At 38.1% G+C, this 17,992-nt stretch overlaps 1 protein-coding gene across 1 annotated transcript in view; it reads left to right on the top strand.

The window, feature by feature from the left end:
• Positions 1–17,175, top strand: part of LOC110340289 — a 93,030-nt gene extending 75,855 nt beyond the window's left edge. The window contains exons 41-48 of the mRNA XM_040731735.1: positions 209–389; positions 3,347–3,417; positions 4,660–4,777; positions 7,727–7,941; positions 9,354–9,561; positions 10,537–10,649; positions 11,687–11,782; positions 16,913–17,175. Coding sequence (XP_040587669.1) covers positions 209–389; positions 3,347–3,417; positions 4,660–4,777; positions 7,727–7,941; positions 9,354–9,561; positions 10,537–10,649; positions 11,687–11,774 — 994 coding nt within the window. The 3' untranslated portion in view covers positions 11,775–11,782; positions 16,913–17,175. The remainder of the gene's footprint in view (positions 1–208; positions 390–3,346; positions 3,418–4,659; positions 4,778–7,726; positions 7,942–9,353; positions 9,562–10,536; positions 10,650–11,686; positions 11,783–16,912) is intronic.
• The last annotated feature ends 817 nt before the right edge of the window (positions 17,176–17,992 follow it).

The raw sequence follows: 17,992 nt of genomic DNA, 5'->3' as shown, positions 1-17,992 counted from the left end.
CAAAACCAAAACCAAAACCAAAAACAAAAACAAAAACAAACCCTAAGGCAACATAAAAAGCATTGAGGTTAGACTCTTGACAACATAAACTTATTGTTTTTGTTTTACATTTTTCTCATACAATTTATTATTATAAAAATTAACCTATGAAGATCAGTGTGAGCATTGCATTTTCCAACAAACTTAATTTCATGATATTTAACTTCAGGTTTACTTTAAGGAAAGAACTTGAGGAGACAAGAAATATTCTTTGCTTTTATAAAAATATTAAGAAACATTTAAGTGAAATAGAAAAACAATTCAACGAAAGAGTCGCAGTGACACAGCTTGGGATATATCTGAGAACACGAGATATGGGACTGGAGAATGAAACAAACTCCTTGAAAGAGGTAAACTAATATCAAATAAAACCTTCTCATCTTCACTCAACTTCACCAATATTACTTATAGTCGCCTTTTCATGAATCAATGTGTATCCTGTACTTAAAATTACATGAATTTGGTCTGTCAAATATGTGTTGTCAATTTGCATCACAAGCCAACCTCTCACAACCATATACTTACAGAAACTTAAAACACCTGACATATCAGTAGGCATGTATTTTTAATTTATTATAATTTTAGCTTTTCTTTAAAAATATATTTATTTTAAAGATTATAATATAATCAGATCATTTCACCCTTCCCTTTCCTTTCTCCAAACTCTCCCATATACCTCTTCCCAGTCTCCTTCAAATTATTGGACTTCTTTTTCATTAATTGCTGCTACACTCTTGTGTGTGTGTGTGTGTGTGTGTGTGTGTGTGTGTGTGTGTGTGTGTGGTTTTCTTTGGGCCATCATCCAGATTCCAAATGAAAACATGGAGACTTATTATTAACTATGAATGCTCTGCCTAAGCTCTGTCCCACTAGCTCTTTTAACTTATTCTAACCTGTAGAAATTCATCTATATTTTGCCTCGGGGCTTTTATCCTTTTCTCATTTTGTACGTCCTGCTTCCCTACTTCCTCTGTGTCCGTCCATCTGGCCCCTGTTGTCTCCTTTTCTTTCTCTCTTGATCCTGAATTCCTCCTTCTATTTCCTCTCTCTGCCTGGAAGTCCCACCTGCATCACCCTTGGTATTGACCATTTAGCTTTTTATTAGACCAATAAGGTGATTTAGGCAGGCAAGGTAAACAGCTGCATATCTTTACATAATTAAACAAACACAACACATCATCACATAGTTAAATATTTTATAACATAAACAAATGCAACACATCTTTACATAGTTAAACAAATATTCCACTATATACATACACACACATACATATATGTCTATAATAATATATATCTGTAAATAGAACTGCTCAGACTGTATAATGTTACTTGTATGCATATTTTCAAAGCTGATTACTGGGCACTGACTATTTCTGCCACGCTCAGTGTTCCTTAGTTGCCTGTATGAGGTTGAGACCTTCCAAGCTTTGCTCTGTCCATATTAGCAGGTCCACTGTTGTTGTCACTGTTCTGCATGTAGGCAGTCATGTTGGTGAGACTTGCTGAGTGTAACTCGAACATTACTAGGAGACACAATCTAATAAGCTATCTCATCCTCTGGCTCTTACAATCTTTCCACCCCCTCTTTTGCAATGTTACCTGACTTAGGTGAGGGAGTTTCTTTGTAGATGTATCTACTGAGACTGGCTCCATAACTCTGCATTTTTATTGGCTGAGGTTTCCTGTAAAGGAATATATGATAAGCACAGAGATACTTGCGCATCCATATTTATTATGACACTCATTCACAATAGCTTAGATATAGAACCAGTCAAGATGTCAATAAAGAGTTGGATGGGAAAAGAAATTGTGATACATACAAACAGTGGAGTTTTATTGGCCTGTGAAGAATGAAATTGTGGAGATGGGGAGATGGCTCAGTGTTTGAGAGTGTTGACTGCTCTTTCAGAGGATCCTATTTCAGTGCCAGCACCCAAATGGCACCTCACAACAGTCTGTAACTCCAGTCCCAGAGGATCTGACATCCCCACACAGACATACATACAGACAAAACACCAATCAACATTAAAGAAAGAAAGAAATTGTATCATTTTCGGGAAAATTAATAAAACTAGAGGTCATCATGCTAAGTAGAAGCTCAATTCAGGATGATAAATGTATATTTTCTTTAGCATGCCTATTACAGATTAGAAACATAGGACCTGCTATGTGTATATGGGGTAGACTATATCTAAAGAGGTGGAGCATGAAAGGTTAGTGTAGTATCAAACAACAACAAGCATCACATATTTTTCTCTCCTGTGAATATCTAGAGAACCCTAATGTCATAATGGAATTCAATAGTGTTAGGTTAGATATGTCAGCCAGCCTCTTAAGGTCATAAGTTTGCATATTGTTAATGAGTGACTTTGACCAAGGCATGTTGTTTACAATGTGCGGTATCATTCTTGCTTAATGAACAATATTGACAGCATTTAGGTCACAGATTATTAGAAATGGACAAACTTATTTCTAGTAAAATTAGTGAATATTTCACAAAATACTTGAATTATGCCCCTATCTCATGAAAATGTTGCTCCTTAGGAGATCAAATTTTATGATACCAGCATAATCTTAAAGCTCACAGCAGGTGTGTATCACCATGGGTCACATAATCATAATCTGTGTGCATTCTCTGTTGGAATCTGCCCAGCCCTCCAGTGAGGTACATGCTGTTAGTATGTCTAGCCCATATATGAAAAGACTGGAATACAGAATGCAAACATGCCTACAAGGAGCATGTAGTCATTGGTGGCACCTGAATGCACTTGAATTAAGAAGCAGATGTTGAGACATCTGTGCAGATATTGCCCTCCCCAACTCTTCAGAAAACAACTAAAATCTGAGATGTCACATCACTGTGCCACATTACTGGCAGAGTTTGCATGTCTAGGAACTCTTTGTACAATAGTGATGATGTAGCATTCAAATTTACATATACATATGTATACATACATACATACATACATACATACATACATACATTTCGAGGGTGTTCCTTTTTTCTCATTTCCCAGGCTTTTCTTTGTCTCTATCAGATAATATACAGTTTAAATTTAAGAATAACATATTTCAATCACGTAGAAATACCAAGACATGCTTTTATGACAAGAGTCATATTACAGTGTCCCTACAGACTTTGTGAGCTGCAGTACTCAGCTATCTGCGAAGTTTCAAAACCAGAGTTGCCACAGGCAGCATGTTCAGGAAGAAGCTAGCTGGATTCCACAAGACTTTAGTGTATTATCAGTTAATGGCTAGATTTATGAGGAATATTAGTAAAATTATTTTCAATCTTTTTTTTTAGTTTCTGGAAGCACAAGATGCATACATAGAGACTCTAAAAATTGTTCAGAAGCTGAAAGATCATTTACAAAGGTATAACGTAAAGTAGATTTGACATGACTTGTTTATATAACAAGTAAGAGGTGTGATGGAGAAGTGCATCAGTTGTGAGTTAGTATATTACTGTGAAGCCTGGGTCATGTGCTTGAAGTCACTTGAAACACAGTTCAGGGTTTATGAAGTATCTCAGTGGTAGAGAATGTGCTCATATGACTGACAGTCTGGTTATTTCCCAAATAATACAAAAAAATAAAAATGAAGAATCACCTTCATCCAGCGACTGATGGAAGCAGAGACAAACACCCACAGCTAAACACTGAACTGAACTCCTAGAACCCAGTGACAGAGAGGGAGGAGTAATGAGCAAAGGGGTCAAGACTGTGTGGTGGAACCCACAGAGACAGTTGACCTGACAAGGGGGAGCTCTTGGATCCCAGACTGATAGCTGACAGGGCAGCATGGGACTGATCCAGATCCCCTGAATATGGTGTCAGTGAGGAGGCCTCAGCAATTCCTGGGGTCTTGGGTAGTAGATCAGTATTTACCATGGCTTATGAATAAACTTTGTGAGTCCATTCCACATGGAAGGATGCTCTCTCAGCCTAGACAGAAGGGGGAGGGCCTAGGCTCTGCCCTGAATGAAATGACAGACTCTGGAGATCCCCCATGGGAGGGCCTCACCCTCCTTGGGGAACAGTGTAGAGATTAGGTGGGGGGCAGGGGAGCTGGTGGAGAGGCAAGGGAGGAGGGGAGGGTGAGGGAGCTGGGATTTACATGTGAAGCAAGCTTGTTTCTAATTTAAATAAAAATTATATTAAAAATGATGAATCATGTGGCTTTTATATTATACCTAAATTTTGCACATCTTTACAAGGTAGGACTGCAGAATGATACAATTTCTAAATCACATACTTTTCAAATATGTCATAATTTATGCAATTTCTATTTCAGATAATTTTTCAAAAACCCTGTTGCATTGCATATGGATGCAGGATAATGAAAGGGGATCTATGGAAGGGGAGCAGGGAGTCTAAGGGCAGGGCAGAAGGACAAGAAAGCAAGGTGGGGTATACAGGAAGGGAGGAATTAGATTGGGCTGAGAGAAGGAATGGGGAAGGTAGCTGGGGTAAGAAAGAACAATGTTTAATGGTATATGTGTCTAAAATGCCAATAAAATCCATTACCTTGTAGACCAAGTTGAATAAAACAATTTAAAATTATGTGATACTAAAAATTAGTCCCTGATAAGAACTATTCTAAAATATTCAATTTCAGGGTTGAACTTGAACATTCTAAGTTAAAGGTTAAAGCAAAAGATCAAGCTAAGAAAATTGAAGAACTTCGTGGATGTCTGCATAACTCGTGTGAAAAGCTGGAACAAGATGAAAAATTGGTAGGTCAGTCTCATTAATTTTTGTCATACCAAAATGCATTCTCTTACCTAATACTGTATGGTAATATTTCAGGGATTATATTAAATGTCTCACTGAAAAAAATATTTGTTGTATTCATATTAATACTTCTTGCTACTACTAGGGCTCAAGTCACCATGGCTTCACACAAGAAGCTATTTAATAAAATTGATGACTTTGGAAGTAGTTGACTATGTTACAGAAAAGACCTTTGGAACAAAGCTTTCGAAAGGTCATATATATCCATATAGAGAATATGGAGAAGAAAACAGCTGATAATCTGTTCTTCATGGACAATTCCACTATCATAAAAGAAAATAAGATGAATTGTACTAGTCAACATCCTAAAGATGAGAATTTGCTTTTATTAACCAACCTGAACAGAAACAATGCACTCCCCCTTAATACAGGACTCATGATAGAACTACTTCCAATGAAGAATTTCCAGGAATAAAGTGCTTAAAATCACACTATGTCCTGGCAGCTTATTAAAGAGACATCTCACTGGGAGGAGTAATTTGGCTTTCCAAATCTCAGGGTGATCTGTATGCACATAAATATGGAAAGGATGCAAACATGGGGGTCTTCTCCATAGAAACAAGCTTGGAGGGTCAGAAAGAATTGTGCCCCATTCATGTCATTCAAAGAGCAGTATGTTTGGTTTTGAAAAGACTTTAAAATTCTTTATTTCTTTTTGGAGATAAGGGAAATGAAGATTTATTAGGATATTAAGAACAGGCTCAGGGTGTGCCTCAGTCACCAAGTACTTGTTTAGAACACACCAGGCCCTGAGTTGAATCACCCACCCTTCCCACATTGAAAAAAGTCCAGTCAACTCAAAGTTACCTTTTGTCTTTAAAGTCAAATTATTGAAGCCAGATAAAAGATCTGTATTTTAAAGCAAATCCCCTCACTCAGTGTTAACCTGTCTAACTCTGGGAATCTGCCAGGCACATTTTCCTGCTTGTAGAAAACTGAAATCACAGGGGGCCTTGTAGACCTCCTTCAGTTGTTCTAATGTCGTTCTCTGTTGCTTCTCATCTTCTTATTAGCAATGTTCATCTTCAATAAGTTAATGTTTCTACTTACTGAGTGCAACTTGTTTCTGGATCATTTTAAGTCACCACCCTTTTTCACTGATAAATCATCTAGGTCATGATTTAAAATATCTTATTTAACATCATAATTCTTGGGTCCAGATGAGGATGTAGCAACTAGACCATAGCCTGGTAAATACAACTTCTCTGAATAAGCCATTTACAGCGCACATAACTAACACTCTGCTGGACTCCTACCACCACCACCACCCTGCCTCCAAGTAAGCCCACATTAGAACGAAGAATGAAAGGTGCTGAGGACAGTCATGCAAGCTTGAAAATTCTCTGAGACTGTTCCCTGGCCTTGGAGTCATGCCCCAGTTCTCTATTGGGGCAGTGGTTCTTCCTTTCCTAATAAAGAGACTGTGCTTGGAGCAGGGCATTTTCCACTTTGGGCTTCCTCTCTGCAGAACTCCCAAGGCACAAATGCAGCAGCCTTCATTCTGTTTTAGTATTTCCTTAATGTAAGATAGCAAGTGGCACTTTGATTACATTTCTCTTTAGAATTTTGAGTCTACTGTGGAATTTTTGGATTTGAGTCATTCTAAGAGGCACCTTTATACATTTTTAAACATGATGTTATATCTTAACTTATGTGTGTTTGTGTATATATTTGGGCGTTGTGTGGGTGTGTGCAAGTGTGTCTAGCATCTTTGGAGTACAGAATATGGTGCCATATCTTCCAGGGCTCAAGTTAAAGGTGATTGTCAGTCATCTAGTGTGGTTACTAGGAACAAAGCTCAGGTCTGCAGCATGAGTAGAATGCACTTTCCATGACCAGACAATTTCTCCAATCCCACAAATCATTTTGGATTAGCTCTTCCTTCTAGGTTGTCAATGAAGCTGTATTCAAATAAACCTTAAATACCAATTAGGAAATGTGAATCTTTATGAAGACATAACAAAGGGCCTTGTATTTATGGTCTTGGCTTACTCTTCAGCCCTGTGTTCCCAGTGGTACCCTTGGGTCTCATCTTAGAAGGCACTTATTTTAACATTATTTGATAATTTGGCATGTGGAAATTCTACACATTAGAAATGCATACCTTTCCACAGCACATTCTGGTTCTTTTATATTTAATAGTCTTTTCTATAGCTCCTTTCTCACTTAAATTTTTCTTTTGTTTGTGATGTAATAATAGTTCTTCTCCTGCTAAAATCTCTTTGAAGGATGTGAATCATTCAGTAGACATTACCTCCAAAGCCCATGCTTCTTTCACTTCTAATCTATGTTGCTTAGTGCTCTCAAATTATCCTTATATTAGATCCCCCAATATGGGGAGTTTTGAGATGAGCCCACAAACATTTGAATTGTCTAGTTACATGAGCAGTATGTAAGACCCGCTCCGGGAGGACCATTTAGCTCACTGATGAGTACTTTCCCAAGCACTTGGTTTCAATCCCCAGCCACACACACACAAATTCACACAAATGAATGAGAATATTGAAAATTCAGATTTACTGTGGGTGATACTGATACTTTAAAAAATTTTAATTTCTATTATTTTGTGTTTATGCATGTTTGCATGTATGCATGCATGTATGTATGTGTACCTTGTGCATACCTGGTGCCTACAGAAGTAATAAGAAAGCATTGGATCCCCTAGAACTGGAGTTATGGATGGTTTGGAATCACCACGCAGGTCTTGGGGACCAAACCTAAGTCCCTTGCAAGAGCAGCAAGAGATTTGCATCATTGAGCCATCTTCCCAGTTCCTGATGACAAATATTTTAAACAAGAATATAAAACTTCTATTTGAATCACTTACTCAAAAGTAAAGCTATCAAATGTATGAAGATTTTCTCTAAATATATCATTACAATTTGCTTTAGACACAGGCAGGTGCTCAAGAAACTTTGGGGGAATTATGTGAGAACACCATTCATTCCCCAGTGAATCAGACAGGAATTCAAACCCAAAGTCGGTGGTCTGAACCCACTCAAATGAAAACTGTACAAGAGTCAAATATAAGTGCCCCGGAAAGTTTTGAACAACAGTGTATAGAAGAATTAAGGATTAACAATGCATTGTTATGTGAACTATACAGGTGAGTAAAACTAAAGATTTGCAGAAAATAGACTCACCCCAGCTTTTCTTAACCACTGAGCCATCTCTTCAGCCTGACCCCAGCTTTTCTATAAGACAAAATTTACAGTGAAATAGTTATGAGATTAGTGGGTGCAAAAGCGAGCCAGCCAAAATAGTTTTGGAAAATAATCTTAGATGGTGCAATACTTGTTGTAAGTTTTTAAAGTGGCACAAGAAAGATGCCATGTGACAGAGTTCAAGAGGAGGAATTTTCTAATTAGGGGAAAAGGATAATAAAAAGGGAAATGGGAGGGGAGAGACGGGCCTCTAGGGATAGGAGCAGTGAGAAGGAAGAGAGAGGCAGAGAGAAAGAGGAAGAGAGGGAGGAGGAGGGAGGAAGGGAGAGAGGGAAACAGAGAGAAACAGAGACAAAGAGGGATGGGAGGTGGGGAGGGAAATAGTGAATGTGCACAGGTGGTGCTGTTAGTGGCAGCAGCTGAGGGTGTATCCTGTCAGAGCCCCAAGGACAGGACAGGACAAATGCTTAAATACTAACTATTTACCTTCAAAATGTCATTCCAGGGTATACTTGATTACACCCTCTCTTTTGATTAGATATTCGATTTTCTCCATTAACATTCTTTAGTAGTTAATTGATGTAAGTTTGCTAGTCAGCTTGCCAATAAATAGAAATAGTAAAAGTTTGGGTGCTGTTTGGAAGGTTGTAATGAAAAGTTAAGTGCTAACTACTCTTTTTGTACACAGACTGGAGCTTCCTTAAACCAGCTAGCTACCTTTGGTATTACCATTAATTATTGCCCACTGCCCAGTGTTTAACTTCATCCACGTTCTACACAAATATTGAAACTAAGAGCTTGGGAATGTCCTTGAGGAGATTTTCTTCTAACCTCCTTAACTTGTTTATTACTAAATACAAGTATCCATCTATTTTCTGCAGCCTTAATCTTATATATATATATATATGGAGTGCAATATAATATTTAATGAGGATATATTAGTAAATATGCTATTATAGCCTTATATGTTAACATTCCCATAACCCCAAAATGTTGCTATGCTTTGAATTAAAATATCTCTGCTGTAACCATAAGGTTTGTATATGTAGAGTCCTCCCAGAGGGCAGTATTTTTCCCTGTCAAGCCATATGTCTTTGATAGCCTTGTCTCTACTTCTGATATTGTTTGGTATACTTGCTACCCCATACTTTCTCTAGAAATAGAAGGAATCCTTTGGAATAACTCGAAACCTGTAATTGTATGCATGGCAGGCATGCTCCTACACACTTCTCAGTGTCAAGATTTTGTTTAATAGGGAAATTCTGTGCATTCTTATGGTGCCTTTAAAATACAAAGAGACTTTTGTGGATGGATGAGATACATATTACAGTGTACACCCTTTCGGTCTGTACAGGAATAGGAGGCTAAGTGAATCCTGTGCACAAGTTCACATCTCGGTGGAGCAGGGCACTCCTCTGAATACATCCGGAACAAGGTTTGCTCTTGAGAGCCCTTGTGTGGCAAGCACCTGCCCTCGCAGACACTTCTTGCCATGTGAAAACATGACTCTCCCAGGAAACCCAAGGTCTTCTGAGGACTGCATTCGAAGCTACCCAGTGGAGGTATTGTCATTTCCTCTGTTTTCAGACTTGTGATAGGATCCCTGTTTTTAATTTCGTGTGTCACAAAATTGGTCATTTAATGGGCATAGAAAGTAAATGTACTGTATGTATCAATTATGATAGAAAGCAAAATATGCATTTTTCTAAAGTGTGTAGAGTCTGTTGTTCCCCATTAGATTAAATAATTGTAATGGAACAGTGAAGTTTTTAAACATTGTTTAGATGCTATACTTATGTAGTTGCAAAGTGGGTGTGACTATGGGCAGACTTTGAGGCATGTTTCTGGATGATTATAGCTTGATTGGTCTTTACGGAGCCTGGGTGTTTCCCCACAGATTCCCAGATCTGCACACTTATCATGAGTGAATTACCAGCATCCAAACATGTCACCATGTATGGACATTTATAATTTAAAGTAACCTGGAGTAATGCTCTTAATGTATAAACTAAATGAAACAAAAACAAAAGCAATTCTTAGAACTAGGTTTTTCCATTTCCTTAAATGGAAGATATCCTTAATTGTGATTTAACTTGAAACATGTTTGTATCAATTTTAAAATGTATATGTATGGCTCCACAGTTCTTTTTAGCATTCCAATAGCTATAAATAATATAAATAAGAAAATGCTTGCATTTTTTTAAAGTTTGCTCATGCCTCTATATTTCACCCTCCTTTAATGACTGGTGACCAGTACCCACATGATAGGTCTCTGGGGTATATAATACCCTCTTCTGGCCTTTGTGAGAACTGCACATACATAGTGCACAGGCAAACATGAAGTCAAACCATCCATACACATAAAAATACATTTGAAAAGTAACTGGGTAGATAAATAAGAAGAAATCACGTAGCTTGCATCTTTCCTCTATTATGTTTGGTTTATCATTAGATGTTTCTAAGCACATTCGTCATAGTTTTAAGAAAGAAGGCTAAGTCTCCAATGTTTTAAAACTACTTTGTATGATTTTTTGAAGATGGAAGATGAGGAAAAATCAATCAAAGAACTTACCAAATTAAAACAGTATTTAAGATGTAATTTGTATCAGCAGCAGCAGAAAAATGATGAACTAGAAAAGGAGATCCTTAGGTAAGATTTTAGTATTGCAAATATTGTCAACCATTCATATTAGCTATAATATTAACTATATTTGAATTAAGACCTAAATATAAATTCATTTTATTTATGCTTTTTATAAGAACTGTTTCCAAGCCTGCAAGGTGGTTCAACATACAAAGGGGATTTCTGCTAGACACGGCAAGCTGAGTCATATCTTGAGCCCCACATGATAAAAGGAGAGAACCAACTCCTAATACACACACAAATATGAGGGCGAAACAATAGCAAATAACTGCATCTTAAGTTTTACTTCAGAAACTGACACGATCTGAACCTTCCTTATTTCCCCCATGATTTTCCTGTCCTAGTTCCCCAAATGTGAAAATTTCAATTTTGTGCCCTCACAGTTAGCCTGGATGCTTTTAGAACTTCTCACTCCACTTCATCAACCATCATGTTTTATTTTTCATGTTATTTTTTTATTTTTCTTCTCATGTATGATTCCATCCAACATTAAACAAGTTTAGTATATAAAGCCCTTCTGATTGCCTATCTGTATTAAGTTTGTATTTTCTTTATTGTTATAAAATACAGCATGTTATAAACTCCTTTTCCATAGGTATCACTTGTGTGCCCAAGAGGTGTGTGTGTTATTTAGTTTTACACATACTTACATACACACACACATAGATAGACACACAGAGACACACATGCAAGCAGAGTAATAAGTGAATAAAAACTTTATAAACGTATACACTTTCCTCTCTTTAGGTGTACTTTGGATTAAAGCTAATAATAAGTTGATGTTTTATATAAGTATATGAATACTGATAAAAGTATTTATAAAAATCCTGTGGATAAATATGAAGTCAGTTATTTGACTGCTGTATATATCATATTAATTTATACTCTTACCTAAGATAATTAAATAAAATGATTCCAAGAAAAGTTATATTAATTTAGGTCATGATTTATAGATATATTCATTTTATACAAATAGAACCTGCTTAAGGAATCAGTAAATATGTGCTAGTAAAATATATTATTTATTTGTTACATTCTTATAGAATTAAGAAATTCTTGAAAATGAGAAAAATTGGGCATGAAATTGGAGAATGTAGTTCTCATGGAAACTCAAGAACTGGTCATTTTTGAGACACAAGGTGAGTTTAAAGAGCACAGCTCACTTTATTTTTTTCCTCAATATGTGCTTTTATTTAAATTAGAAACATGAATGCTTCACATGTCAATCCCAGCTCCCTCTCCCATTTCTCCTCCCTTGTCCCTCCACCAGCCTCCCCAGCCCCCCATTTCATCCCCACATCATTCCCCAGGGAGGGTGAGGTGCTCCTTGGGGGGAATCTCCAAAGTCTGTCATTTCATCCAAGGCAGGACCTAGGCCCTTCCCCATATGTCCAGGCTGAGAGAGCATCCCTCTATTTGGAAAGTGCTCCCAAAGATCATTCATACACTATGGTAAACACTGATCTACTACCCAAGGCCCCAGTGATTTCTGTGGCCTCCTCACTGAGACTACATTCATGGAGTCTGGATCAGTACCCTGTTGGCCTCTCAGGCATCAGTCTGGGATTCAAGAGCTCCCCCTTATCCAGTCAACTGTCTTTGTGGGTTTTACCATCATGGTCTTGACCCATTTGCTCATCACTCCTCCATCTCTGTCACTAGGTTCCAGGAGTTCAGTTCAGTGTTTAGCTGTGGGTATCTGTCTCTGCTTCCATCAGTCACTGGATGAAGGTTCTAGGATGGCATATAGGGTGCTCATCAACCTTATCATCAAGGAGGGGCTATTAATGTAGTCTCTCCACTATTGCTTAGTTTGCAAATTGGTGTTATCCTTGTAGATCTCTGGAAATCTCACTAGTGTCAGCTCTCTCCTCAAGCCTATAATGACTCCATCTATTATGTTATCTCTCATCCTGCTTTCCTCTATTCTTACCTCCACTAAACCTTCCTGCTCCCCCATGCCTTCTTCTACTCTCCTCTTATCCCCTTCTCTTTTCCTGGTTTCCTCTCCTCTCCCCTGATGTTCCCAATCTGCTCAGGAGATCTTGCCTCACTCCACTTCTCTGGAGTATCATGCATCTCTCTTGGGAACCTCCCTGTTTCCCAGACTCACTGGCACTGGGATTGTAGGTTGACACTCCCCTGATTCATATCTAAAATCCATATGTGAGTCAGAACATACCTTGTTTGTCTTTTTGTGTCTGGGTTACCTCACTCAGGATGGTTTCCTCTAGTGCCTTCCATTTGCCTGCGAATTTCAAGATTCCATTGTTTTTTCCACTGAGTAGTACTCCATTGTGTAAATGTACCACATTTTCTCTATCCACTCTTCAGTTGTGGGGCATCAAGGTTGCTTCCAGGATCTAGCTATTACAAATAATGCTGCTATGAACATAGTGAACAGACATCCTTGTTGTGTGAATGGACATCTTTTGGGTATATGCCTAAGAGTGTAATTGCTGGGTCTTGTGGTAGACTGATTCCCATTTTTCTGAGGAATCTCTATACTGATTTCCATAATGGCTGTACAAATTAGCACTCCCACCAGCAGTGGAGGAGTGTTCCCCTCTCTCCACATCCTCTCCAGCACAAACTGTCATTGGTGTTTTTGATTTTAGCCATTCTGACAAGGAGTAAGATGATATCTCAGAGTTACTTTGATTTGCATTTCCCTAATGGCTAATGATGTTAAGCCCTTTCTCAAGTATCTCTCAGCCATTTTATACTCCTCTATTGAGAATTCTCTATTTAGTTCAGTCCCCTACTTTTTAATTGGATCCTTTGGTGTTTTATTTTATTTTTTCAATAACATACAAATCTCTTAGTGCTTCGAGCAATGAAATGAATGTAAGACTGCTGCAGATTGAGTGATAGTCGAAGTTTACTTTTTCTAATAGGATGACCCATGTGTCTATTTCTAAGCCAGAGCAAAACTTAAGAGATTTAGCATTAGAATCTTTTCCCGCTAGGCTTGTACACTGCTAGCTATCTTGCAATAGTGCAGTGTGTAGTGGAGAGTGTGGTCCTTGACTCACTCATGTTGAGCCTTTTGGCTTCTTGTGCAACCCATGTCTCACTTATGCTCCATTGATATCAGAGCATGATTTGAAGTCAGGCTTAAAACGACGGAGTCTAGACAGAGACTAGGTCTCCTCTTGAATCTCTTGTCTGTCATCTGTCATTTCCTTCTCTACTCTGACTTCCATCAGTTCTTTGACACGGCACTTGATAAGTCTGTGATCTGTTTCACTATGACTTACTATCCCACCATGATTCATAGAATCACTGGTAGGTTTTTTCTGGCTGTGTCTTGTAGGCTTTCTAATACATTCCTTTTTATTGTTAGCACTTAGTGTAAACTTGGCAAAACTCAGGCTGACTTAGGAGAAGGCATGCCTTAGGGGTGGGTGTAGTGATTACATTGATTGATGTGGGAAGACTTGCCATCACGGGTATCACAAGTCTCTAGGCTTAGAGATCCTGGACTGTATAAATGTAGAGGGCTAGGCACCAGCACATGTGCATTGGCTTGTTACTCTCTGTTCCTGGCTGATTGTTCTGTGATTATCTGCTTCATGATCTGCTACCTTGACCTGGTGGATGATAACATGGATTTGTCATAACCCTTCCCTGCTAAGTTGCTTGTGTCTGCAGTTTTATCATAGTAACAGGAAACAAAACCAAGACACCCAATAAGCCTTCCCTGTGTTTTGATAGGAGTCTGGGGTCAGACATATAGTATGTTACAGAAGTGTTCACATATCCTACTTCCATTCTTATGATTTTAATTATATGACCCACAGCAAAATGCTTTTGAATTATTTTTCACTTATAAAGCAAGTGAGAACTAGACATTTTGGGACCATTGTGGTCTCAGAAACTAAGTAAACATAATTCCCCCATGGACGTGCAAAAGGGGAGGGAGTATTTTGGACTTATGACAAAAGACTGTGCTTTGTAGAATTTCTATTTCATTTCTTTCATTCTTTTACAATGAAATATGTCACCTAATCTGGAGAAAACGCTTTCCTCTGGGTACTTACTAAGACACAGTTATTTATTGTTGTCATGAACAAATTCAGAAGCATGTTGTTCATCTGAAATCATCTTATGTAAGGCTTCATTTCTTTCTAAAAATGAAGAAACAATTTCACAACAGAATTCCTGGTCATCTGGCTCTTTCAATCTTTCTGCTCCACTTCTGTGGTTTTCCCTGAGTCTGGAGGGTATGGAGCTGTGTCAGAGCTGGGCTCCACATTATCTATTAATCTTTGCATTATGACCTATTACATTTTCTATATTTGGTGTCCATTTGCTATAAAGAGAAGTTTCCCTGATTAGGAGTGAGAGCTACACATGTTTGTATGTATAAAGGTAAGTTTTAGAATGCAGTTAAGAATTATTTTTGTTAAAAAAAAAGACCAAAAAATTTAAAAACCAGAAACAAAACTAAAAAAACATATTTTTATTTGATTTTTTAAAATAAAAAATTAATTTGTATTGTTATTCATGTTTTAAATTTTATTATTTCTTTTCAAGTTTTCCTTTGCAGTGGGGGCAAGTTACAAGGGCAGATATGGAGGGACCGGGAAATGAGTGGGGTTGAGGTTCATGATATGAAATTCCCAAAGAATCAAAAAAATTTGTTCAAAAAAGAAATAACAAACAAAAAATGAAGTATTGGTCTAGAAATATGGCAGCAGAAGGTTATCTCCTAAGGTCCATGTCCTCACTAGCCCTGGATAGTTGGTTAGGTTTCTGGTACTGGGCATGATTTCCCTCCTGTTGAGCAGGCTGTAAGCTCAATTAATTAGTTAGTTGTTAGTTACTATCGATACATGAGTGCCACTATTGCCATGTTGGCCATTGCTGTGGTTCACTGGTGTCACGGATGGATAGGACTATTTTTCCCTTCTGTGGCAGTGCACATAGTAGTTTCTGGTCCTGTGAAAGTTAGATCAGTAGATTACTGTTAGTGCCACTTTTAAAATTTCTTCTGAGTTTACATTCCCCTTTTCTGTACTTGCTGAGGCATCTTAGTTACTTCAGTTTCCAATTTATTACCATCAGCCAGCTCTTGAACAAAGGCTGGAATCTGAATGATTGTGCTGGGCTTTTCATAGGTTTTCGGTACAGAAGTGAGCAGGTACATGTTTCAGCAACAGTGGGTTTTTTGTAGCAATTGGGGTACAAGCTTGGCACGTAGAGGGGTCTACTGGATCTTCCCAAATCTCTGGTTGTGATTCCTTCCCTTTTGCTCACTCTATGTATTCATCATTAAACTTACAACATCTAACATATTGTAGATCTTTCTCCAGCTAGGATGAGCACTCCCTACTCTGTGCATGAGGGTTACACTGGGGAGGACTCACACACAGAGGAGGACTTACCATTGTGCCCCATCTCCAAACCTTTTGAGAAACATATGTAGGTAATTAGTTTCTTGTGTCCAGTTTGCACAACACAAAATGCACTAGCTGCAAGCTTGAAGTAGAAGTCTCAGAAGTTTGCTCTTCCATAAGCAATATGTTTGCTTTGACAAGTCTCACAAGATGATGTATTGTGTCTTTCTGAATTCTCTTCCTTTAAACATCATGAGATACAAATGCTTGTATCTGAGAGTAACTGGTTGTGCTTGACAAAGTCTTGGCTCTTGGTCACACTGACCACAGACTATGATGTATGCATATACTCCGTAGAATCGCTGCCGCACAATGCTCCACACATCTAGACTCATGTTTAGACCAACTGTCTTCTGACAGAAACATAAAGACCTGTGAAATTTTTGACATTCTCCTGTTATCCAGTGTTCAAGGTCTAGGATTTAACAAATCCCCACAGGATCAATGTGTCATTTATCACTGTTTTATGATAAAGACAAGAAATATTGCAAAGACAGCAAAGGCTGCCCAAATTCAAGCACTGTCTGAAGTTTTTCCTTTTCCTCTTGAATATATCTCCCATGTGCAGTCATTTCTAATGCTTGGACATGCACATGCAGACTTCCAAAGCTGCATGTTTAGAAACCATGTTTAGAGAAATATGGAGACCCTGCAAGTCCCAGATGTGTTCAGGCTCATTTTATGTTCCCTTCCTCCTCTTCCCTGAGTTGGGCTCATTTATGCTGATACTATGAAAGTCTTTTCATCTAATTATCCTAAAAAATGACCTCACCAGTCTTAACCTAACAATACATCATTCCTTTGCAGTTTTGTTAATGTTTTAAATTGGCTTTTCAACAATGTGTTCTCCTCTTTCTTCTTTTACAGGAATATGGTTAGACTTTGTCACATGACTGGGTGAACAGATACTCCATGCTTCCACTGTGGATACAAGACTCAATGTGGCAGTCTTGATGTGTTCTAGAGACATCTTCTGGGACCACAGAATGTGTATTGAACATCCAGCTAATTCTTCTAACTCCAGCTTTGGAAACTTGGCCCCTCATCCAGGCACCATCTACCAGCAAAGATGACAAAGCATTGCCTTAAACTAGATTTGTAATTAAACAGTAAATTATTTCAAAAACCTTCATCTTGCTACTTGGTTATTAGTTTTCCTTTCATCTTTTTAATTTTCTATTTGAGAACAAGATTTTTTTTATCATTTTGTTACCTTTTTCATTTATTTTTATGTTTCCTCATTTTTCTTCTTAAATCACCTAAGTGATTATAATGGAATTGTTCCACTTAATAAAATTGCTTAATTTAGTATTTTCACTGCTTTCTACCATGTCCTCCATGAGAAAAGCAACCATTGAATCATGTTCTCCTCACTGTGCCCCTCCCCACCAGTGCATGGCTTCTTACAGCCCTCAAGTGTGTGTCCCTCCTATGCTCATATGACTGCTGAAAAGCCCTGAGCCCCACCATCAACCTGATCCCTTGTCCAGGACCACTTGCTAATTTCCCACAGCCTTGATGGAAAACACAGAGAGAATGGTAAATTCACCTCGGTGTCTGTCTTAATTTTAGATCTGATTTCTGTTACTCTATGATAACTCAATTTAAAACTCCTTTATTCCGGTTTTCATTTTATGAAGATGAAGAGGACTTGCGTCCATGTTTCAGATTGTTATGGTGGCATTAGCTGCCTCTTTCCTTGCCTTGTTAAAGTATCTAACAAGAATCAGCTAAAACTTTGAAGGATTTGTTTATGCCTTCAATTGAGAGGCCACAGCCGACCACGGCAGGGAAGGCTTGACAGCAGGAGTGTGGGGCAGCTGGGCACATGGCCTCCATGATGAGAAAGAAGAGAGATCAGAAGTGGGGCTCAATTAGAAACCTCAAGTTTCACCACTAGAGACTGATTTCTTCCAGCTAAACCACAGCTCAAGGTCCATATGAGTT

This window comes from Mesocricetus auratus, unplaced genomic scaffold (genome assembly GCF_017639785.1).
Source record: "Mesocricetus auratus isolate SY011 unplaced genomic scaffold, BCM_Maur_2.0 Super-Scaffold_100026, whole genome shotgun sequence".
NCBI lineage: Eukaryota > Metazoa > Chordata > Mammalia > Rodentia > Cricetidae > Mesocricetus > Mesocricetus auratus.
Note: the sequence above shows the minus strand (reverse complement) of the source record. Positions and strands in the feature narration are given on the sequence as shown.